The sequence below is a fragment of the Lissotriton vulgaris genome, chromosome 7, assembly GCF_964263255.1.
Source record: "Lissotriton vulgaris chromosome 7, aLisVul1.2, whole genome shotgun sequence".
Taxonomy (NCBI): Eukaryota; Metazoa; Chordata; class Amphibia; order Caudata; family Salamandridae; genus Lissotriton; species Lissotriton vulgaris.
Genome location: NC_141695.1, coordinates 79,758,157 through 79,783,221, shown reverse-complemented (window position 1 = coordinate 79,783,221; position 25,065 = coordinate 79,758,157). Strand labels below are relative to the sequence as shown.

At 41.3% G+C, this 25,065-nt stretch overlaps 1 protein-coding gene across 1 annotated transcript in view; it reads right to left on the bottom strand.

Annotated features, from left to right (window-relative positions):
- The window catches only part of LOC147700823 (putative DBH-like monooxygenase protein 2), a 173,375-nt gene that overhangs the window by 108,838 nt on the left and 39,472 nt on the right, over positions 1-25,065 (bottom strand). Inside the window, exons 4-5 of the mRNA XM_086929743.1 lie at positions 12,741-12,824; positions 8,497-8,661 (exon numbers count right to left, since the gene is read on the bottom strand). Of these exons, the coding sequence (XP_086785869.1) occupies positions 8,497-8,661; positions 12,741-12,824 (249 nt within the window). The remainder of the gene's footprint in view (positions 1-8,496; positions 8,662-12,740; positions 12,825-25,065) is intronic.

Here is a 25,065-nt window from a genome sequence, read left to right as displayed (position 1 = left end):
GGGACCAAGTCAGAAGACCTCTCCAATCTAGCAAATAAGCTTTGTTTTTTCTACCTAGAACACAAAATCTCTCTGAGAGCAGAATACCTTCCCGGGAAATCCAATCTTTGCGCAGATTGGAATTCAAGATTCATCTTGGATTACAGCGATTGAAAACTCAACACTTCTGTTTTCAACTCCCTGAATCATTTCTGGGGCCGATTCCAAATAGACCTATTTGCGAGCAGATTGACTACCCAATTGGTATCCTATTTCAGCTGGATGCCCGATCTCGGTGCTCTAGCAGTGAATGCCTTTTTCCAATCTTGGGAAGGGATCAACGCTTATGCCTTCCCTCCATTCGCAATGATCCAGAAACTCCTTCAGAAAGTGAGACAAGAACATTCCTCAATTGTCCTAGTAACTCCGTTTTGGCCATCCCAAGCATGGTTCTCAACAGCTCTGGAACTAACCTACGATTTTCCCTTCCTAATTCTTCCTCTGAAAGATCTTCTCACAGACGCAGATGGTCAAATTCACCCTCTTGTTCAGACAGGGAATTAGAAACTTCTTGCTTGGAAGGTGTCAGGAGATCTAACGATCTCGCAAGACTTTCGTCAACAGCTTCAACTCTCCTTGGAGAGTCGTGGGCCCCTGGGACACATTACCGGTACAGCAACATTTGGAAAGTCTGGTCACATTGGTGCTTGGAAAGGGTCTTGGATCCCGTGGAGGCACCTATTGTTAATATAGTTAATTTTCTTGGAGAACAATTCGACAGAGGTTTAAGTTACAGATCTCTCAATTGTTTTAGATCTGCTATTTCTGCTGGACATTCTCTAATTAACAATAAAACGGTAGGTACAAATCCTATTATTTTTAGAATACTAAAGAGTATCAGACTTAGAAGACCTCCTCAACCTAGATGTCAGTCTCTTTGGGATGTTAATTTAATTCTCTACATTTCTGTTCTTGGCCAGTTAATTCTCTTCTCAGCAGGAATAATCTTTCTATCAAATTAGCTACTCTTCTTTGCTTAGTTTCATACAGAAGAGTTTCTGATGTTAAAGCTCTTGATATTTCTTATACATCATATGATATGTTTGGGGTTAATTTTGAAATACATAGAAGAACTATAACTATGTCAGATTCTATTTTCTATCCTCGTTTTGATAGTTGCACTAAACTCTGTGTTGTTCAATGTATGAAAGAATACGATGTTAGAATGAACTCTCTTCGTCCTTTGAATGTATCTCAATTACTCATCTCTTTTGTTAAACCCCACAAAGGAATTTCTTCTTCCTCTATTGCTAAATGGGTTAAGACTGTCATGAAGCTTGCTGGAATCGATCTGGATATTTTTAAATCACATTCTATTAGAGGCGCAATGGCCAGTTAGTCATTCTGGTCAGGTGGTAAGTTAGATAATATTCTAAAGGCTGATGATTGGTCTAATTCTAGAACCTTTGCTCATCATTTTTGCAAACCTGTATCTCACATGTCTGATGTTGTTTTACATGGCTACCAACATGCATAATGGTAGCCTCCAGTCTTGTAATGAAATTGCGATTTTCCTATTAACATGACCAGAGAATCTGGATTTCATTAAAGACACGGAGGCTAACATTATCCCTCCCACCCTTTCCCTGGGTGGTTGATTATATGATATATTACGGTACAGGTTGATGTTTATGATATGATATGCTTATTTGAATATTTTACTTACAAGCTTACATTCTTTTCCTTTGCAGGACTGTTTACTTTCTTTTCCTTTTCAGGACTATTATTTAGCTGATTGTTTATTATTCAAATCCTTAATATTTTTATTTGAGTTTATTAACAACCTTTCTTTGTTTTGCAGATAACCTTTCTTGATTTTGTCTTCTTAATTCCACATCTGGTGAATCCATCTTGGATGGTGTATTCTTCCATCATCTTTCTTCAAGTTTGATGTTTCATTGGAGTTGTTTGGACATTTCCTTTCTCACTGTCACCACATTTAAAAGAGGCTGATTGCCTAGTGATTCATGCTATTGTTGGTTCATATGTATTCTAAGTTGGAACTTTTGCTTTGTGACATATGCGGCTATGCTTGGACTGCATTAAAAGTTGTATGCATAATGTTAGCCTCTGTGTCTTTAATGAAATCCAGATTCTCTGGTCATGGTAATAGGAGAATCGCAATTTACTCAGATTAAAAAACTTGGTTCCCAGCTATCAGGCCTTACAAAAGAAGAACACGCATTAGTAAATGCATTAGATTTCGCCTATGTGACCTGTTTTTGTTGTAGGTTGTATCTTGAGGGGTAGTTGTACAATATAATTTACAAAAAGTCTGTTAAATTGTTATGAATTGTTTAAGTACAAAAAGACAATATATCATGCTACTAGTGATATAGTGCAGGTAAGCAAATTTGAAAAATGAAATGAAAGAGGGAAATAATGGAATACATTGATTTAATAGAAATATTATGTGTTTAGAGAAGTTCTGACAACTTTTGGCCCCAGTGCCACTGCACTTACTGCACCACTCAATTCTATTGCCTGTAAGGTAGTTGCAATAGTGACATCCTGCTTAATAGTAAAATATAGCCATGAAAACATACTTTGAAAATCGGAGCCCTGAAAGATAAAGTGAAGAGAATAGGATGGTTTGCAAATGAAATATGTGATAATGTTGTTCATGTAGATTGTAAGCCTTTAATGTTGGTTAACCCGATGGACACGTAAGGAAAATTGGCTGCATCCAACATTTAAACGTGTAGGAAAGAGCAAGTGCATATTGAACCGGTGGTGGACGGAAGGCCTGGATCAATAAGGAAGTTAGAATGTGCAGATCTGCATTATTGGCCTGCTTCTACTCACGGACTCACACTTAACCTGCGCACTGGTGTGGTTTATGCGCAGTAAAAAAACTAGGGGCCTCATTTATGAGGCTGTGCGTCACTTTTACGCCTCCCGTGTGTCACTTTTTGTGACGCACCAGTGGCATAAAAAATGCGCCTTGTTGCGCCATATTTACAAAGTGACGCATCTAGGTAGATGCGTCACTTTGTAAACCCCTGCGCCACATTATACCTGCGCCAGGTATAATGTATGCAAGGGGGGGCGTATTGACGTAAGGAAGGGTCGTAGAAGTGACGCAGTGAAATCAATGAGACTTCACTGCGTCACTTTTAGGACGCCAATGCGTCAAAATCTTGCACCTGCCTCACAGCAGGCGTAAGACTGATGCAGGCCCTTTCACATGGGGCTTGCCCTATGTGAAAGGACGCATTGCTGGAGTTGCGTCACTTTTGTGACACACTCCAGTAATGCGTCACTTTTGCGCTTACAGATACGTCAGAAATACTGACGTATCTGTAACTCCTTGCGACATGATGCGTCAAACATTAAATATGACACATCAGGAATGTCGCAAGGAGTGCGCAGTGAGAAGTGACGCATCGCTGCTTTCACGCAGCGATGCGTCATTTCTCATAAATGAGGCCCCCGGGGAGGGGAGATGTCGATCGCTACCTCAGCTAGAGGCGCAGATTCACGGACCTCCACAATAATGGGAAATGTTGCCTTGCCGGCACACTGATACGCGAAAATCTGTCAGAATTGTCAAAGCATAACTGATACAAAAAAGGGATGTGCGCACCGACTGGACACCTTTGGGTCTTAAAACACAACTTTGGACACAATTGCCTTGAAGGGATCGTCATCAATGGCACCTGCAGTGCAGCGCACCCACAAGAGAGTTCGGACATGTGGGGGGCCAGTTGCTTTTTATCACTGGAACCTGGGTTCTATTTTTACCAAACCTAATAAATGTTATATTTTCATCAATGTAATAAGTGTCATAATTTCATCTCTTGTACCTTGCAAAGGTTTCTTTTTAAATCATGCAATAAAGATTATATATATGTATATATATATATATGTACCTCCCCGGTGGTGCATGTTTTTACTTTTGTTGTGTGTGCCCATTTGAAGCAGGTGTCACGTATCATCTTTTCTGGATGCAAAGATACATTTTTAGCAATCTCCAGAAATGACACCCACCACATTCTGTAATAAAATGACGGAGTCTTATTGCATCCATTGTAATGTTGCCTCCTTATCAGCACTAAGAACTGTTTACTGAGCTGAAAGCAGACACTGACATGCTTTTGATCTTGTTAGACAAAGCAAATATTCAGGCACAGTCAGAGTGTGAGTGTGAATAATGAACCACAAGATGGCAGTGCAGCTCCATGTTTTCTTTTCTAAAGCCTTTTCTTGGTGACAACAACATTTCCTTTATATTTGTTTGTTTCACCTATAAAACTAACCACGCATCTATATAACAATAGCTCATTCTAGCAAAGAATCATTGATTTCCTTGGGGAGACAAGGTGTTGGCGATGCTGTTGAAATTTGAAACTGATAAGGCAGAAAGAACCAACATGTATTTTTCTGTGTGAGAAAGCAATTTCCATGGGGTTTATGATTCCTGCTTGGCCCTATGGGCATCAATGTAGCCGAACCAGATACATCCTCAAAAGTACGCTTTCAATGCGTGCAGCCAGGGAAAGTAAACACACAAAAGCGGAGGAACACAGTCACGCTGTTTTTAGCGTGAAAGGGGCGTGCAGTGGGTGTTACTGTGGGTGGTCCACCGCAACACCCATTGAGTTTGATGCTACCTCCTATTCACAAGAGCAGCGTAAACACGAGGTAGCCCCATACTTAAGACCAGGAAACCTGGTCGTAAGGTGGCGAAACGAGGAGAAATTAGGCATTTCTCCTCGTTATTGCATTTTCCATGTGTGCTGCCTTGTGCAGCATACATGCAAAAAGGAAAATGCCTTGGTTTGTTTATGTACAGGAAGGTTTCCCTTCCTGTCCAAAACATACCTTTTTTTAAAATGCTGCGTTGTAACTTATATGTGTGCTGCATGAAGCAGCACAGATGTAATTTACAAACTGGCATTTTAGGTTTGTTTATGTGCAGGAAGGGACACCTTCCTGTACTTTAACAAACCTCCCTGCTTGCATACAACCTGCACTCTGATTCAAGGGTGCCTGTGTTGGTGCTAACTTATGAAACTTAGCGCCATCGCAGAGAGAAACGCGAGGTTGCACCATATCCTTGAGAACAGGGAGCAGCCTTGTGTTTCCGAAGTGGAGGAGAGAAGCGTTAAGACAAGAAGGCTAACGCCTCTCTCCACCACTTCACTAAATTTAAAGTCCTCTGCTTTATGCATACGATCAAGCAGGGGTTAGCCCCTGCGTACCTCCAGTCTCTCGTCCAAACTTACGCTCCTTCCCCCTTCTCAGATCCTCTTCTCAAGGGAATTTCCTAATTCCACGTTTCAAACTGGCAAGAATTTGCGGACGTTTCTTCTTCTGTCTTGCCCCCAGACTGTGGAATGCTCTCCCGGCTCCACTGAAACTTGAGCCTTCCCTGACAAAATTTCGAAAAAAGCTCAAAACCTTACTTTTCCCTCAGTGATGATCCTTTGACCTCATTACCACTGCCTTCAGTTTGCGTCGGGAGACCCCATGTGGGTAGCTGCGCGCATTATAAATTTAAATACAATACAATACAATACAATACAATTGAGAATATGGCCCACAGTATTTTGGTCACTGGTGATAAGAGCCCCCTATTAAGATATAATAAATACAAGAGATTTCACAACCACAGGGCAAGCTCTGTGCAGGTGAAACGTAAATTTGATTGTGATTTTCCTCAAATCTTAATGTCCAATAAGAAAAATGATTTCCCTTGTTTAAATAACATTTAAAAGTTAAAGCTTGCTTCTTCATGAATTTAAATCCATTTAAAGGGCCTTGATTGTATTTGGACCACGTTTTCTTATTGTTATTGTTATTGTACAGTCTTATATAGCGCTCGACTTACCCTGGAGCATCTCGGTGCTTGCCTTGGGAACCCGTCCTGGCTTTTTCCCTGTGAGATAACCCATACTGGGCATCCCCAAGGTGAAAGCCAGGCATCCCTCCGCAGGGGGCCGTTGTGGAGATTAAGCAAGCTAATGCCCAGAGTTGCAGAGTGTGAACCCATGATTCGAGTGGGCACCGAAGCGAGAATTTTTGAGTCAGTGGACATTTGGGCTCAAGACCCTGCCGCGTCGGGAATTGAACCCTGGTCCCGGGTCTGACCTCTGCTTCTGGGTCTGCCTGCTCTACCCAGTGAGCCACACTTCTCCACTTTGGGGTGCTGGATAGTGAATAGTTTAATTTAATATTCCAACTCCCGTCCCCGTGGACACTAGGGAAGGTGTTTGATAGTAAATTAAACGTATTCCCTCATCCTAGAGCGCCCCCCAGTGCAATGCGTTGTAATGGTTTGCGTTTTAATGACTGCGTTGTAATGGTAGTGCGTGGTAAAAGATTCGTTGTAAAGGTTGTATACCCCTAGATGTAATAAAAGGGGAGTTTAAGACTTGGCAGGGGGTTTATTTTGTCAATTCAAATTAGAAGGTTAAAACTGCATTCAGGCTGCAATGGGAGAATTGGAAGATGTTTTAAGGGGCTACTTAACTCAGTGGCAAAAGGGCTCCTAGCCCATTATTTAATTTATATTTGTATTTAATGTATAGGCACCATGTATATGGTATAACACTCTACCAAGGACTTCTAAGTAAACTAAAGATGCCAATCAGGTGTAAGCGTACCATGTTTTAGGGAATGAGCACAACCACTGGCTAGCAGTGGTAAATTACACAGAGTCCAAAGGCCAACTAAACATGTCAGAGGCTCCCAGAGTTTGCAATTATTGAGACAAAATGGTTTTAGGTTCCGACTACTAGGTCAAGTGAGGACATCAGAGCTGTGCCATGCAAACTATTATCTTATATCATTCTCATTCTGCTGGAAAAAATTAAGTGGCCCTTTAAAGGGCCACTTTCATGGCTTTGCACTATCGCACCATGCTTCAGTCATATATTTGGAACAATGCTTTGAAATATTTTCCACTAGACACACACTGCTCCATCACCATTATCTGATGAATGGGCATGTCTCCTTTGGTATAGGAGTTGTTTGTATAATGCGTTGATCTTTCAGAATCCCTATTACATACATATTTCAACTCAACAACCCAATTTCACAATAATGAAATACACTTATACGCACAAGGGTTGATGCAAAGAAACCTGCACCTGTTGTAGTCTGTGACTTTGAAATGTTGCGATGGTGCTCAAGAGACCAAGGAACACAACCCTCTCTGTTCCTCTAAGGGCAAAGCCCAAAATACAAAGCATAAGATGTGGAATCAGCACCCATCAAAAAGTAGCTTATAAAAACTGTCTTTCTGAAATTAATGCCAACATGAAGGTTCCTTAATTCAAGCACAATTGAGATGATCTGTCAATTTGTTGCTGCACTACCCTTGCTGATCAAGTTTCTCAGGCTACTATGCCGTTTTCCGTCTCTTCCGGATACTAATCTGAATTGACAGATCATCTCAATTGTGCTTGAATTAAGGAAACTTCATGTTGGCATTAATTTCAGAAAGACAGTTTTTATAAGCCCTGAAGAAGTCTCATTCATGAGACGAAACGCGTTGGCTAAAAAAGAAAAATCTACTGTAATATTGGATCGTTTTTTCCAACTGTTGAATACTACAATAAAGAATTGAAAGCTAACTACATTCAAGTTTGGACCTGTTCATTTGGAATGAATCCTAGTGATTGACTGAAGGATACTAAAGACTACTAAAGACTATGGAAGATACTTTTTGATGGGTGCTGATTCCACATCTTATCCAATTTCACAATACACCACATGCATCCAATCAACACGACACAATTTCACCTCATGCTGCAAAGTTCAACAGCACACCACATCATTAAACTCCACTGCAAACCTCTCCACAGCAGAAAATACAAACCCACATCATTACTCTCAACGACATACAATCACACTTCACATAATATCTGTACAGTCATACCACATAATTACTATCCACATAATTCCATGGCACACCATGCCACATAATGCACAATACTTTAACCTAATCCATAACACTATTCTTCACTACTATCCACTCATTAAACACCACAATAAGGAAAGACCAATTGGCATTGGCAGTGAGTGTTTTCTCTTGCCTTTCATGCTCTAGTCTTTGTGTTTAATGCTCTTGTAGAATGCTTGAGTTGCAAAACTCTTGTCCAAACTGTACTGTATGTAAGTGATATTAAAACAAGCTGAACCTTATATTCTACAAGGTAAGCAAACCATACACTGACAGATAAGAAAGTTACGGTGGTGCAGCCAAGCATGCAAGAGGAGGAGCGACAGTTTAAAGAGTACTGACATACGTGCAAAAGGCGAAGGGACATCCATGTGAAAGAAGAACTGTTTGTGGTTCAAGAAGAGAAGTGAAATTTGAAGAAAAAAGGAAGTCTTAGTGGTTGGCCAATAGGAAAGTTTCCTTTTGTGGCAAGTAAAGAGCACACCATGTGGTGAGAGTATATAGGGCACAGCATTATTATGCCCACAGACATTCATTCATTGACTCACCTGACCGCCCACAGCCCATGCAGCAAGCACCTGTGTGCATGAATAAAAGTCTGTTTTGTTGTTACATGCTGCTGGCGCAATGGAGATGTTGGTGGAGTTCGGACAGGCATACAGCAGGATGTGATGAACCAGGTCCTCGTTGCCACTTTGTATGGTCGAATCAAACTGTGATGGGCAAACACATGTTATAGGAAGGTTTCTTGTGTTAATGGGTAGGAGCAAACACTGGAAATGTCACCTTAAAGACACTGAATAGCAGGGCAGGGGAGATCATCTGACAAAATTGGCTGCTGCACTAGTGGTGTGATTAAAGACAGTTTCAAGGCCTTGGGTTGAAGTGCACACTCCATTTTGAATATGATTCTGAGAGCTATAAAATGAAATGTACACAATAACCACAAAGAGTGTTGGTATACTCATGTTTAGTCACCAAGCATAGAGGGCAATAAAAACTGTAAATGTTTTCAGTGTCAGGTTAAGCATAGGCTGATTTGTTCAACCATATATGTGATCACAACATGCTAATTACACCAATTTCAGCTTAATCCCACTACATTAATCATGGACACAGAAACATACATGAAGTCGCACCATTAATGAAAACAACTATTCTCTTAATCTTGTCCCTTGAATTTCACTGTTGTCCAGGTGTTCCCCTTGGTCTGCTTCTTTAAACCTGGTGCTTGCTAGTACAAAGGTCAAATGAAGCCTTGTGAAGACATGTCAATGCTGGTGTCATACCTCAAAACAAGTGAGCAAATAACGTGGCAAATTAAAAAGAAATGGATGAAGGTCAGGTAAAATAATATGCATAACGGCCTAGTTGCAACTGACACAGAATCAATGTATACATTCTTAATCCACTGGATGTCAAGTATACCCCATGGGTGCTGCTAGGCTGATTTTTTTTAGTCATATGCCCCATGTGTGTTCAATTATTTTTAGAGATCCTCTAAAAATAATTGAACACACATGGGAGGTATTACTAAATAAATATCAGACGAGCCGCACCCAGATGGTATACTTGATACCAAGTGGATTAATAATGTATACATTCATTGCAACTAGGAATTTGTGTTTTGTAGCTAAGGGCCAGATGTAGGTGGGCAAATACCAGTCGGTAACGGTGAAATTCGTTAAATTTCACCGTCATCGACTGGTATTAAGCCATTCCTGATGTTGGGAAGGAATCAGTAATAAGGAATCGGTAAATACCGATTCCTTAATACCGATTCCTTATTGGCCTTGCATTTAAGGAATCAGTAATACCGATTCCTTAAATGCAATGTAGAAAGCACATAAATGAGTGCTGTTGGGCCTTAAGGAATTGGTAATTACAACCAACTTCAAGTTGGTGGTAATTACCCAATTTCTTTAAAAAGGCACTTCTTGCTTCTTTTAAGTGCCATGTGCCACACATCCATGCACTTAGGGCATGCATGTGTGCCACATGTGCACACATGCACATTTCAGGGGTGCAACAGGGTCTCATTTGTACACCCTGGTACCCTTGAAATACCTCCCGGTATTACTGATTCGGTAATACCGAATGTCTTCACATTCTTTCCTATGGGCCTCCAAGCCCATAGGAATGAATGGGTGGGTATTCGTTATTACCGAATCTCAATTACCGATTTGGTAATAACGAATATTAAGGATTCAGTATTTTTTACCGAATTCTTACCTACATCTGAAATACCAATTTCTATATACCGAATCGGTAAAATTCGGTATTTAGAATTTGGTATTTCACTATTACCTACGTCGGGCCCTAAGTGAGTGGAAGGCGGCCTGGTTACATATCCCTCTGACACTCCTTGTTCAAAAGGTAAATTTATGTGCATGCCTGGGATATGTCACCAACTTGAGTCTGCTCCTGCATTGACCTTTGGCTACATTCATTGACCGCTTAGAATTTTAGGCAAGCCTTGCTCACCAGCGGAACATGCATCTTTTAACAGTGACCTGTACAAACTAGAGTGAACGCTGACCCACTCTTTTAGAGGCATTGATCGATCTCTTTCGGACCACCAAATCAAATTCTCATTAATGTTGGGTTACCTTCATTCTGGCATTGATCCCTTTGGACCAGTCAGGATTGTTTAGCAGTTACAAATTTCAAGGGAGCCTCTGCATTTTTTATTAATCTCTTTAATAGACAAATTGTTTGCCGTGTAGGTTGTAGGGCATTACAGAGACCACCAAAATATTTTGAACAAAGGTATTCCTTGAGCATGGACTCACAAGCCACGATACTGTAAATCGAGCTAGGTCTTCTTAAGATCCATAATGAATATGCATGATTGAAATGTACATGTATTAATATTGTGAGTAGAATATTTGCATACTTGGTAGTCATCTGCAGACAACGCGGGGCTTTACAATTCATCAGCTAAACAAGAGAATCTGCAGCCAATGTTTTATCCCTAGATAATTAAAGTAATCTATTCACTCTTCATTTTTGTCCTTCTGAAAAGCAGGTGTTTTTATAAAAGCTGTGTGTTATGCCCTATGCTCATAAGTAAAGTAAAACACAGGGGAGATACCCTTATGTTTAGAGAAGGGACAGGGTGAGTACACATCGAAAGCATAACAATTATTCTGTAAAAATGTACAAATAAAGTTAAAAACATTTCATAATAAAATACAATTTACAATCATATGTAGTACAAGAAAACAAAAAGTCGACGCTGTGTTTCAGTGAGTTGGTAATCATTCACCTTCTTCAGGACAGTTTTTTAAAGTAGGAAGTCACTAGGATTAAATTTCACTAGACATTTGAAGAAGTAAAGTACTTAAATTAAGTTTGGGGTTTGGATTATCCCACTTTGAATTTGGATGATTGAATGTATTCGTGACCCTAAATCAAGTTACAGTATTGTGTAATACCCATGATCCAAATTAGTTTGCACATTGATTAGGGATTTCTGCTTTCTCTGCGCCCTATGCTCATAGCCATTATTTATTGATAAAATGTATGGCCTCTTTGTCTGCAATAAACTTACAAGGCTTCCGAAATTTTATATAGGATTTTCTGAGTGTAGTAAAGTCAGGAAGTCACTTCACCTCTTTATAGGATGACTTATAGGATGACACACATAATTGTTACCGTATGTCCTTGGGAAATTTGTACACACCCTTAGAAATGGGGGCCAACTCTATTTATTAAGCATAAATATAGTTGTCAATTCTCTTGTTGGGCCCACTCAGATTGAGGGCACTCAACCTCTTTAATTAAATGAGGAAGCTCTGAGAATCTTGAATAAACACTGATCCCGATTCACAAAGGTAAACTGAGACGAAATTCTAACTTTACAACTTTTGGTATTCACAAACGGCATTTACGAGTTGTAAAGTTAGACTTTTGTCTTAGTTTAGATCTTAGTTTTCCTAACTTCCAGGCCTAATAATAGCAATTTGCAGTGGACCCTCACCATGACACCAATGCAACCCCATGATCAACCCACTTTGATCCCCCCTCCATGGAGACTAAACTCTATAGAGTAAAAAAAAAAGTTATGCTTTCCGTCATATTTGTTTATTCCACAGTTTTTCTAGCTGTGTTGTTTCACCATTTTCCTGTCTTTCATAAGCTAGGTTGGTTGAAACGCTCCATTTTTGTTCGTATTTTCTCCTGTTCTATTATAAATTGTCTCAGTAAGATGATTTGATTAATTGATGTTGTACTGTCACGTAATACTTATTGAAACTTATTAATAAAATAGATTTCAAGTAGTTATAAAGGGCAGGAGAACACAACCCTGAAAAACTTTTTCCTGCATTTTTGAGCGGATCAATTTTCCACATTTTGTTTGTTTGCTTACATCTATGGAACTGCTTTAAAGAGATTCAAATGAGATTCCCCATGCATGAGTAGACACTAATCTTTCTACAGCTGCCCATAATATATTTTTTTCTGACAATGCCACCAAATGTTGTGCTTTAGGCCTAAAAAAATTAGATATAATAGGCTATTTTTGGGGGTTATATATTTCACCATTAACATATGAATTTCATAGTACTGGACTCTGGTAGATGGCAATGTGGATGTGCAGGACTAGGGAGTTACAAGTAAATGTGATGTACCTAGATAAGCATGTTCACTCATCAAGGTGGTGATCTATTGTCAAGTTAACTAACAATAATTTGAAAGAAATAAAATTCTCAATAACATGTATTTTCATGTGGAAAGCATGGCTACAGTTTATTATGTAATGAACTCTTTTGAGTAAACAAAAAGTTACCTTATAAATGTGATTCTTCGTTGACACTTGTGGCAGTGGTAGGTATGCACATGCATATGTCGTGTCAGCAGATGGCACAGGAAACTAAATATTGGAATGCAAAATGATAATGTAAGAGTGCAGTTTTTAACACCCAGATGCCGGGTATCTGTAGCAAGAATCATGCAAAAAGAGACTTCCCAGGTGTCTGGTGAAAATGCTCTCAGAAAATAATTACTTTACTCCATGGTTTTTTCATAGGTGGCCCTGAGACGGTAAAGCCACACATTTGGTGCAATAATATTGCTTCAGTAAAATACAGACAGCCACCTAGGAGTCATACATCTTCCATAGGTTAAAGAACTTTTGAGCTGATTTTGATTTTGGATGATAGGATTCTCCATCACAAATATGACGGATATTCCATCTACTCGATTACAACTGTTTCATCTGCCAAACTCCTATTCAAGTGGAATACAGTAATTTGTCTTCCAGCCTAGAAGCATCTTAGTCTTACCCCTGGAACAGTGAGAGCGCCTCTAAACAAAAAAATGCCAAAAAGATCTGCCTTTCTAGTATAACTGGAAGTGCTGATTCACTGTTTGGCATTGTTGCATTTATGATTGTGTGGATGTATGAGTTGAGATATACAACACTAGGTCCATGTGTGGCTGAATGTATGAATGATTGATTGAATGAATGAATTAATGAATGCAGAGACGGATAAATTAACCTTTGGAATGTATGGATGAATTGGGCTGGTAAGTGGGCAATCAACATCTGTCCCTTCAACTCATGTCATCAACATATTAAACCTGTTTTGGGTTTTTTAGTCATAGGTCTTTGCATGCATTTCACAGGTGTTAGGTAGAGGAGTGAGCAATGGGTTCATCTTTAATTTCATTACCTTTCTACAGGACAGGCATAGTCAATCCAACTCCTTTGCAGAAACTACTCACGGTGTTGGGTATTAAATCAGGACGCACAACAATATTGTTCATATTTCAATTATCATCATCATCATCAACAAAGATTATTACGAACACACAGATCCTAAAATATATACTGCACCGATTGTTTGTCCTTTAAAAAAGATAGATCAACAATACAATTAAATGGTATGGGTTAAAGAGAATGAAATTCAGGTCTAGCAACATTTTTCAAGACAATGTGTCTCCCATACTTATTTTCCTGCACCTAATCCAAATGGCATGACAGAATCTAGCATGACCAAATACAGTAGATTGACGAGTACACAAAAAGCTTAGGACCTCTAAGTAATGCCCCGTCTTGCTAGAAAAACTTAGCGGGACAATCAATTTTGTCCTCACGGACTGGTAGCTCGGACAAAAAAGGAGTAGAAGGAGTATGGATTCTGGGCTACCTTGGCATGCAGGGCAAAGATCAATCAAGTCATTATTGCTAGACCATTTTGAACAAAACAGTTTGGTGGCAAGAGATTTGTAGCGAAACTGCAGAAAGAGTTTCGGTGCCATCGGCGGAACAATTTCGTCAATGGTTGGCTCAAAGAGCAAAGAACATTTCAATTTAAGAAAGTCTTTGGTCAGGATGGATTCTAAAACTGTATAATCCTCTTTTAGAATCAATTTCCAAAGCAGTTCTTTCATTTTTGCTCTTGGGGTTCCCCTCGTGTTTTCCGGGTTTGTCCGAAAGGCCTCCATGCCTAACTTTACTAGGGCATTCCGTAAGGTAGTAAACCAGTTTATTGGTGACACCGATGGAAAACTTATGAGGTCTAACAGAATCTCACAGTAAGACTCAAGCTCTTCTACAGTCTGCAACCTAAACCAAAACATTATCAATCAATAGATTGCCTTGTGTTTTAATTGTCTGTGCGCCAGATCCATGCACAAAGGTTTCAGTGGGGTGCTAGGGGGAGGTCAACCAGGGATCTTAAAAAACGGTTTTCCACAACTGTTAAAGGTGATATACTTCCTGACCCCACAACTCTACACCATACAATATACTCCCCAAAACCTTCGAATAGTAAATTTCAAGTGCAGGTGCAATCTGCCATGACACTGTTTTTCTGTGTATCTTGCTAATATGGTTACATTGAAAAATTTGATGTAACTTAGCCTTCTCCTTGTGTGCGTCCCAGTTTACTGATGGGGATACACAAATTCCTGAATAATCAAAGACGTCAACTTGTTCAAGAGAAGTGCTACCTGCCTGAATGGATCTGTTTTTTCCCTCTCTTATTGAACATCATGTACTTAGTTTTTCCCTCATTTAAGAACAACCCCCTGTCATTACAAAACTGTATACAATCATTAAAAAGTTGTTGAAGGCCCTGGGGAGATTTGGAAATTAAAAGGGTGTCATCCACAAATAACGAGGCAGGGATTCTTCTATTGTTTATTTTTGGGGCATCACAGCCATCCTGACCCCATTAATAAAAAAGTAAAAAGAGTGGGCGCCAACACACACCCCTGCCTCACTCCACGGTTACCAGGGATATTTCAATTATCAACAGAGCTAACATATATACACTACTGACCCCAGGGAACTACAAGAAAGCCTGAAGGTATGTGTCCATTGCAAGCTTTGACAAAGGTAATACATGTAATTGATTTATGATGCAGGCAACATCATGCTCTATAGGTATATTATTTGAATGCAGAACTTTCTATTTTATTGTTACCTATTTTTAAGATGTGGAAGCAACCTGTGTCATTCTCTGAACATGCCAGAGTAGTTGGTGAAATGCACAAACCCCAACAGAAAATGTCACATTTACGCAGAAAATTTTATAACAGTTTATTGGACAATGAAGATTTACAAAAATAAAGGTTTGTATACATAGATCTGCTATTGAAAATAGGGATACCTTTGCACAACACTTTGTCTGGGACGATTTTAATGCTGCACTGTGTGGAGGAAACAATTACATTAACAAAAATAGTTGGAGCAGGGCATATTGTTTACACCTTGACAAAGATGAAGCAGCTGAAGCAGTGGATCTGTGTGCAGAAAAGCCAGGCAATATAGCTCTCAGGGACACCTGAAAACATCCTGTTTTTTCCACCACCTTGCTAGCCAACACATCTTCATCCTATTTCTATATAGCTCAATTGCAAGCTTTTTGAAGCCCAACAAACTGAAAACAATTGTGAATGTTACCAAACCATAACTTTGTGCAAACTAGGCTACACAATCGTAGCTAAAGCATTATCTGATCAAATAACAATCCACAATTCTGATTTTACCCAAAAAGTTCAGTTGATTTTTTCTTAGGAAATAACTGACTTTAAATAGCATATTTTTAGATGAAGCAGTTTTTTTTTCAAGGAACTGTTTTGAGATACTATTCAGAAATGTGCAGTCTTGTTCTTTGGGTCTATCACAATTTTATTCAACTATTGCTCACCTGAGAGTTTAAGATTAAATTTATCTGTGGGTTGCTAGAAGCCTGTTAACCACTAAAGGTATGCATTTCAGAGATGCTCAGTTTTATTAACACCTTGGCTGCTACTTGAATTTTGCCCCTGTGCTGGACATTCCAGAACAGGGTGTGGTCGTGACGGAACTATTCTGTCATCAGCACAGCTCAGCCGTGACTGATGACGGAATGGTTCCGTCACAAGCATCGAAGGGGTTAATCTTAGCATATGGTATGATGACCCTCAGGACCAGTTGTGATCAGCCTGGCTATAACATAAAATAGCTAGGATTTGTACAGCACTTGTACTCTCCTACGCATAACAAAATCCACATCTAAGATTGGGAATTTGGAGAAGGCACCTCCTCAAAGAAACATTGCAAATTTTACTTGGTTTCCCACTCCAAGTAACAAACTCGCTATACGGATACACTAGCACAGACTGGTTGTGTTAATATTCTAAATGACCTTAAATGAGATCTACTCAACAAATGGAGCACTGGTGTAATGCTACCTCTGTTCTCTATGTTGATGAATTTATCATACTAAGTATTCCAAGAAGGAATCAAGCTAGTAAGACAGAAAATTTACTTACCAATAAGCTTAAAGTACTGTGGAGTAGGGTGAGGAGATTGGAACACACTTAAAGGAAAGAACCCATGGATGAATTCTTAACTGAACTCAAGCCCAATAACAAATGCAACCATGAAAACCAAAAAAGATTATTCTACTGTACATAGTAGAGAAGGTACAAGCTCCACAAAGAGCCTTTTCTATACACTAAAGGAGATCACAACCCAAAGTTTCAGCACACTGTGGTATCCTCATGTTGTTTGTATGTTCTTGTATCTAGCTGCTCAGCCCAGTGTGAGTATTCTCATTGGAATCTTAGTGTGGGTGGAATGTTGGATGCATGATAGTTTCAGTTAAGGATGGGCTGAGCGGCTAGTAGGCTGCTCCTGATGGGGCTGTTATCTTGATAATGATACCTGCATCTGAAGAACTAATAAACATCTTCTACATGTACCTGATTTGGTCTACGGTGTCTTCATATCTACACCAGAACCTGTGGGTCCAGCCCACTACATTTTGGCGAGGATGGATCAACGAACCTACAACTTTAAAGGATGAAGTGCATCTTGAGTCTAACAAGTAAGCTAATAATAACTTTCATACAACTAAGCATCTTCTTGAAAGAAAAAGCAGTAACTTAAAACGTAACAAGATGAAAAGAAATAAAGAAGAAGCGCGTTATGAGGTTTGCAACTTAAGGAAAAAGATCATTGACATGTTACCAGACCATAACGACCTGCTTGCCCCATCAGTGTCCATCACAACGGACAGCCCCCATGCAGGTGAGCCTAGTCTGGGTATTTTAAAAAGAAAATGTAATTACCAAACCGCATATGAAACAGAAAAAGATTATTTATTTTTTTAAGCCTCCAAGCGTGCCAACTTTAAAACGAGATGTGTCTATTTTTAAAGAAAAGAATGAAATTCAATGACTTTGTGTGTCTTTGCCCACCGGAGAGGAGCTAATTTGTCCTTTAGTGAGAGGCAGTTTAAAGTCTCAAGGACTATTATCGTCAGAGCAAACTGTGTATGTTTGAAGGCACGCTCGAGATTTTCTTCAGCTTCCAGAAATGCAGTTTGGGGTGTTGAAAGGAAGTGTTTAAAGTACTTTTATCTGCGAATGGCTTTTGCAGAAAAGTAAACGTACCCTAACTGTGTATGAAGCAAAGTTTGCCCATCTTTCCCGTTTTTTTTTTCGAGTCAGTATTTGCATCAAACGGCAAATAGATCTGTTTTGGGCAGTTACCAGAGGTACCAACTAAGTTATTTTTTTTTTCTTGTTTTATTTGACAATTACAGCATATTATTAAGTACAATTTATTGCGTAAATGTATTTGGCACTAACGCTACATTTTGTCCCTATTTCTTCCTTGAGTTATTGTCGTCCATGTCTTGGCAGGGCTTCTGATATCCACACGTCTTAATATGGACTGTCATATTCCGTCCCAAGCATGAAGCTGTCCAGCTAAGTATTGAGGTTTCTGAGTATATGTGCTTGAGATGTGATAAGTTGAACCACCACTTACATGGTACCTTATTGAAAGAACCCTTCTTTTGAATTTATGCAACAATATTGATGATCAGACAGTTTTCCTCTACAAAGACAGCTCTAGTTCATTCCCTAGCTCTTTCTCACAAGTTAACTGAACAGAGGTTTCTCTGACATCTTCCTCATAAGGTTTTTTCATATACCAGAAACAAGTCCCTTTCTCACTTTGCCACTGGATTCAAGCAAGCCGGGCTGAAGATGGCTGGAATGCCAGAAACTAGTCCTCGGAAGCTTGTTTCCGGTCCAGGGAAGACATGGCTTGGCAGTTCGGGCTGGACTTTTCCCATGAGGCACAGGGTCAGACTGAGTTGCATTTAGCCATGTCAGAACTGGGGTGGCAGAGTGGGCTAAAGAACGATGATGGATTAAACCCAGATATTTTGACTGGGTGTGAGTGTTTGATTGATTCAGATGCTCCGTCCTTCACCACCCCCTTTTGCATCGCTTTTGGCCGCCATAAGTGTGGCAGGGTATGCTCAGACGTGAGTCCCTTGCTCACTTTGCCACTGGATTCAAGCAAGCCGGCCTGAAGACTGCTGGAATGCCAGAAACCGGTCCTCAGAAGCTTGTTTCCAGTCCAGGGAAGACATGGCTTGGCAGTTCAGGCTAGACTGTTCCCATGAGGCACAGGGTCAGACTGATTTCCATAAATCCATGTTGGAACTGGGGTGGCAGAGTAGGCCCAAGAACGGTGATGGATTAAACCCAGATCTTTTGACTGGGTGTGAGTGTTTGATTGATTCAGATGCTCCGTCCATCACCAGCCCCTTTTGTACCGCTTTTGGCCGCCATAAGTGTCGCAGGGTATGCTCAGACGTGAGTCCCTTGCTCACTTTGCCACTGGATTCAAGCAAGCCGGGCTGAAGACAGCTGAAATGCCAGAAACCGGTCCTCGGAAGCTTGTTTACGGTCCAGGGAAGACATGGCTTGGCAGTTCGGGCTGTACCGTTCCCATGAGGCACAGGTGTTGTGTTCTATCTAGGACCCCGATCAATCTTGTGACCTCATGCCCCTATATGGCTATAATCAATTGATATCCCTATAATGGCATAAACGATCAGAGCCATATTTCAGTAACTCGTCTCTGCAGCTCATTACAGTACATGACACAGCAGAAGCCACTTCCTTAGATTCCTAGATAACACACCGAGTTCTTTCGACAGCTCAAACCCCCCAGCAACCTGGGAAATCCCCGCTTGCTTTGTTTTGATTAGTAATAGAACTCTTGCAAGCACTGTAAGAACGACCAGTTCTTAGTGACATCTTTATTGACGTCTTATGTCCAAAAACTTACGTCAAACTCAGCAACTTTCAGGTATAAATAATACCAACGCTGCCTTAAGCAAACACAGTGGTGGTGAATACTGGAGCAGAACAGCTGTCCCTTGCAGAGCCCAGCAGATGCGAGAAGCCCACAGACGCTGCCCCTCCTCCTCCTTGACACGCTGAGAAAGACGCTGTCTTTTCTCCTGCCGAGAAAATCCAGCTCCGGCGTTTCCAGCCTACCCTTGCAGGTAACTGGAATATCGAGTCCTGAGAGGAGATACCAGACCTCCAACATTCTATTCCAGAGGTACGGTGCTGACTAAACCCTTAGAGAGAATTCTTGAAGCAAACTCTTGGCAAAACCAACTTAATTTAAACTGCTACTGCTTACTCCCTCCCACGTATTAGGCTTAGGTCAGTTACACTGGGGTAGGCGGAGTTAGAAGCACCAGTTGAGGACGTTAGCCAAATGTATATATGAATGTATATATTTTATTCATTTTAACTATCTTATGGCTAAGAAACCATATCCATGCTTTTACAGTATTATTTCGCAATACTCCTTTTACTGTACGCACTTTTTATAATAACAAGTCTTGCAATTGTGGGAATTCATTTCTCTTGTATGGGAAGGAAGACTGTTCTATAAATAATACCTTTTATTGAAAACGCCCGTTTCTCTATTCTCTGCATAACTGGTGCAAGTTATTCTGCACAACTGACTGAGTAAAATAGCTATCTATTGTTTCACATGACTCTAGAGATTGACTCTTATTCTGAGGAGCAAAGTTGTTATGTTAATGCGGTTGTTGGAAAACTGAATCCCTTCTTGTCTGATCCACGGAAGCTGATCACTTCCTATTCAGTCAAGAAAGTTTTCAGTGACCTCTGAGCTAGCTGGTACAAACCCAATTAAGTCTAACATAGTCAGTAGAGACCTAGAAGACCGCAGTCCTACGTCTACACTGCTGTTTATGTTATTCCAATGCGCAGGGCCTATAGGGAAAATAGGAACTACACTACACAGGGTCAGACTGATTTGCATACAGCCATGTCTGAACTGGGGTGGCAGAGTGGGCTAAAGAACGGTGATGGATTAAACCCAGATCTTTTGACTGGGTGTGAGTGTTTGATTGATTCAGATGCTCCGTTCATCACCACCCTCTTTTGTACCGCTTTTGGCTGCCATTTGTGTGGCAGGGTATGCTCAGACGTGAGTCCCTTGCTCACTTTGCCACTGGATTCAAGCAAGCGGGCCTGATGACGGCTGGATTGCCAGAAACCGGTCCTCAGAAGCTTGTTTCCGGTCCAGGGAAGACATGGCTTGGCAGTTCGGGCTGGACTGTTCCCATGAGGCACAGGGTCAGACTGATTTGCATATAGCCATGTCTGAACTGGGGTGGCAGAGTGGGCTAAAGAACGGTGATGGATTAAACCCAGATCTTTTGACTGGGTGTGAGTGTTTGATTGATTCAGATGCTCCGTCCATCACCACCCCCTTTTGTACCGCTTTTGGCTGCCATAAGTGGGGCAGGGTATGCTCAGACGTGAGTCCCTTGCTCACTTTGCCACTGGATTAAAGCAAGCCGTGCTGAAGATGGCTGGAACGCCAGAAACCGGTCCTCGGAAGCTTGTTTCCAGTCCAGGGAAGACATGGCGTGGCAGTTCAGGCTGGACTGTTCCCATGAGGCACAGGGTCAGACTGATTTGCATATAGCCATATTGGAACTGGGGTGGCAGAGTGGGCTAAAGAACGGTGATGGATTAAACCTAGATCTTTTGACTGGGTCGGAGTGTTTGATTGATTCAGATGCTCCCTCCATCACCAGCCCCTTTTGTACCTCTTTTGTCCGCCATAAGTGTGGCAGGGTATGCTCAGACGTGAGTCCCTTGCTCACTTTGCCACTGGATTCAAGCAAGCCGGCCTGAAGACGGCTGGAATGCCAGAAACCGGTCCTCAGAAGCTTGTTTCCGGTCCTGTGAAGACATGGCTTGGCAGTTCGGGCTGGACTGTTCCCATGAGGCACAGGGTCAGACTGATTTGCATATAGCCATGTCTGAACTGGGCTGGCAGAGTGGGCTAAAGAACGGTGATTGATTAAACCCAGATCTTTTGACTGGGTGTGAGTGTTTGATTGATTTAGATGCTCCCTCCATCATCACCCCCTTTTGTACCGCTAATCATTAACTAAGCCTCTCTGCTGCAACTGTTTACCGCACTTCCTTTTTGCAGAATTGATCCAGGCAGAGGCATAGCTAGAGCTTGTGGTGCCCGGGGCTATCCCTCAGATTGCCACCCCTGTGGGGGGGTGCTGGGAAAAAAGGATGGTGAGCACTTGAAAGAGGTCCGAGAGACACATAGTATCGCTGCTAATAGTTACCTCAATTATGCAAGTTACATGCACACACATGACACGGTCCAAGGCTACACAGTTGAATACACCAGTGACTGGCAGTACAAAGGCGAACACACAGACGGCATGATCTACTTGGGGACTCGTAAAAACCTCATGTGACATCCATCAGAGAGCTCTGTGAACAATTACCTGGAAATTCCCTCAGCACAACGCAAACATGCAAATACATGACACAGTTCAGGGATCCATCATCTACAGCTGACATTAAATGACCATTCATCATGGTCCCCCTAATTAAAGCAGTGCACTTTGTGACCTGCATGGTACATGTTCTTTACAGCAGGCACATTAACCCTCTCTGCTACCTTTCCAGGATCCAACACTCCCACTAGACAAAAGTCCAATCTCTCTCTAGGAAGAACATTAATCACCGAAGTTATCATGACATTTTTATTGTTTCTGAAAATTGCTGGAGGCCATAAATGAGGCAGCAAGTTTTTTTTAAACAATAATATACTTGCAAACACTACACACCCACCCGAAATAGGTACCCAGTGCAGTCTCATTTTTTGTACCACCCTAAGCTGCTCAAGGTTCATGTGACCTCAGTGACTGAGTCACAGTGACTGGATCCCTGTTGCTCTAGGGTGTGCTGCTTCATAGGCCTGCCAGCAAGACTTGAGATGAACTTCAGTATGGATTGTGGTGGACATGCCTTCAAGGTTAACCCACAATTGACACCACTAGGGTACACCTGCTTGTGCTAAGACATCAAGCCTTCTAAGGTCTATTGGGGCCTTCTGAGGTCTAGGATGGGAATATGCTCCCTCAGTAGAATAGTCTGGTGGACTGGTCATGAAGGCTGAACCCAGTTCCCCAGTTCCAAATTCGACAGCTCTGGCCATAGTGCCACACCCTCTCCTCCACTGAACACCATACTGCCCCACTGAGAGAAACTCGCACTGCCTTCAGCTACAACCTAATTGTGCCCGCTATAAACACTTGGATGTGGCTCAATTCAAATTATGCACTTGATAAGAGTAATATGCTGCCAGAAAAGTAAAAGCCAACACTCAAAGGGAATGCAAGATTAAGTGAAGCATGTGAAATGTAAGCAGAAACAACATGGTTACCTTAACAATCTCTCACTCGCTATTCAGAAATCAGCGAATGGTTTTACCTTAAAAGTTAAGGACATGACTACAGGGCCCTTAAGGGAACCGTTTTAATGTCCATTGCTTATATCCTTACAAAACGTAAGCAGTATGGTTTAACAAGACCACATCCATAACCAGGTATTGCAGTACCTCCAGGAATGGTACACTTCCCCACCTCGGGACAACAATGCTGTTCAAAGAAAGACGAGAAATCAAAAGTAGCACTTTACTGGAAATCTCTGTAAAGTGAGGCTGATGTATTTGGATGTGAATACAACTAATCTGGCTATTGTGCAATCACTCGGTCTTGCTTTATTTAGTTATGTATTTATTTTTCATATTCAAAACCTATTTTACTCCATCCCGTTGCACCTTGGAATAGAAAAATGTCAGAAAAAGGGCATTTTCTTTTTTGGATCCATTTCACAGGGAAGCAACTAAATGAAAGAAGGAAAGAGAGGTTGGGAACCGTTTCTTCAAGTCACGGTTTTAAGTAAGTGAGGAGCAGGACAGAAAGAGAGGAAATATTAGGAAGAGGGGGGGGGCAGCAGCCTGCACAAAGAAGAAGAGGACATTGTCCGAGTCCTATTCCTTCCCTGCTTGTCCCCGAACGTCCACGAGAGCAAGCCGAGCCTTATCTGTAGCGAGCCCTGGCCAAAAAAATTGTAAGGGCCACAGCAACGGGCCACCAGTGCCACGCAGCCGCCCCAAAAATAGTGCCGCCTGGGTTGGACGGCCCCCACAGCCCCCCCTAGCAAAGCCACTGGATCCAGACATCCAGAAGAGACAAGAGAGGAGACCTCGCACCAAACCTGACACAGAAGTAAAGACACTGCCAAAGTGATGCAAGTTGGTGTCTTTATTCGTTTCTTGTTTTCGATTTTGTTCTTCATGTCCTGCTGCTGGCCTGGCTGTGTCGCCATTCTTATGTTTACTGCATGGATTCTTTGCAAACCCACTGCTCCAGAGTCAGCGCCCCTGCCCCTACTCTGAAGCCTTGTCCCTTCCTCCTGAGTGTGGGAAAGGCGTATTACAGCAACGCTACTACCTTTGAGGAGAGGGTTCGAGCAAGTTTCTTTGGGCCATGCCCTAGGAGCCCACTAGCCCGCCGCAACTGGAGATCTTTGCCATCATTGTGGGCCCAGGCCAGAACAGGGCCGCAGAGGGCCAGGATGATCTGGATCGGGCCACGGAGTATGGGGTCCCTGGGGCCCAAAAAAGGGAAGGCGGGCCATGCAGCTCTCTTCCTTAAAAGAAAAAAAAATCCAAAGAAGGCAACTCACTGGAGGCCCCACCCCCCTTCTCTACTATTCTGCAAACGGGTCTCCTGGCACGCTCTTGTTTGGGGGATGGTGTAGGCTGTATGTAGGCAGGATAGGCAAATAGTGCCTGGATTTTAGGCGGTGGATCAGCGGTTGGACTATCACGTTATTACTGTTTTGGGGCTGCATAAATACTTTACATAGTGCCACTGCATTAATCCTAAGTTCTTTTGTGACAAGCTGCCTGAAGTTTAAACAAAGAATCTAGCAACCTTTGTGGCTTACCCTGACAAAGATAGTGGTTGTCGTCTTTTTGGGGCTTACAAAACCTAAACCAATAGCACAATTTGATAAAATGAGTTAGAAGGGATAGTCAAATATGATGAGATCGACAGACAAATAGATAATCAATCTGGACAGAGATGGATGTATGGATGAATACATGGATGTATGAATGCATTGATGGATGGACGGACAGACGGATGATAGATACTTCGATAGATAGATAGATAGATAGATAGATAGATAGATAGATAGATAGATAGATAGATAAGTAGATAGATGGATAGTGGATATAAGGCATGAAAGCAATAAATAAACATTTTAATATCCATATATCAGTCGTGAGGACGTATTGATAGATATATTGAATAAGTAGGATAATATTCATAGTTGAAGCTCTTCTGTAATTCAATACATCAGTAATTTCATTAAGAATGTCAGAACTCCCAGCAAACCTAAAGAAACAGCAGAATCACAGAAAGTGCTGACATTCCTAA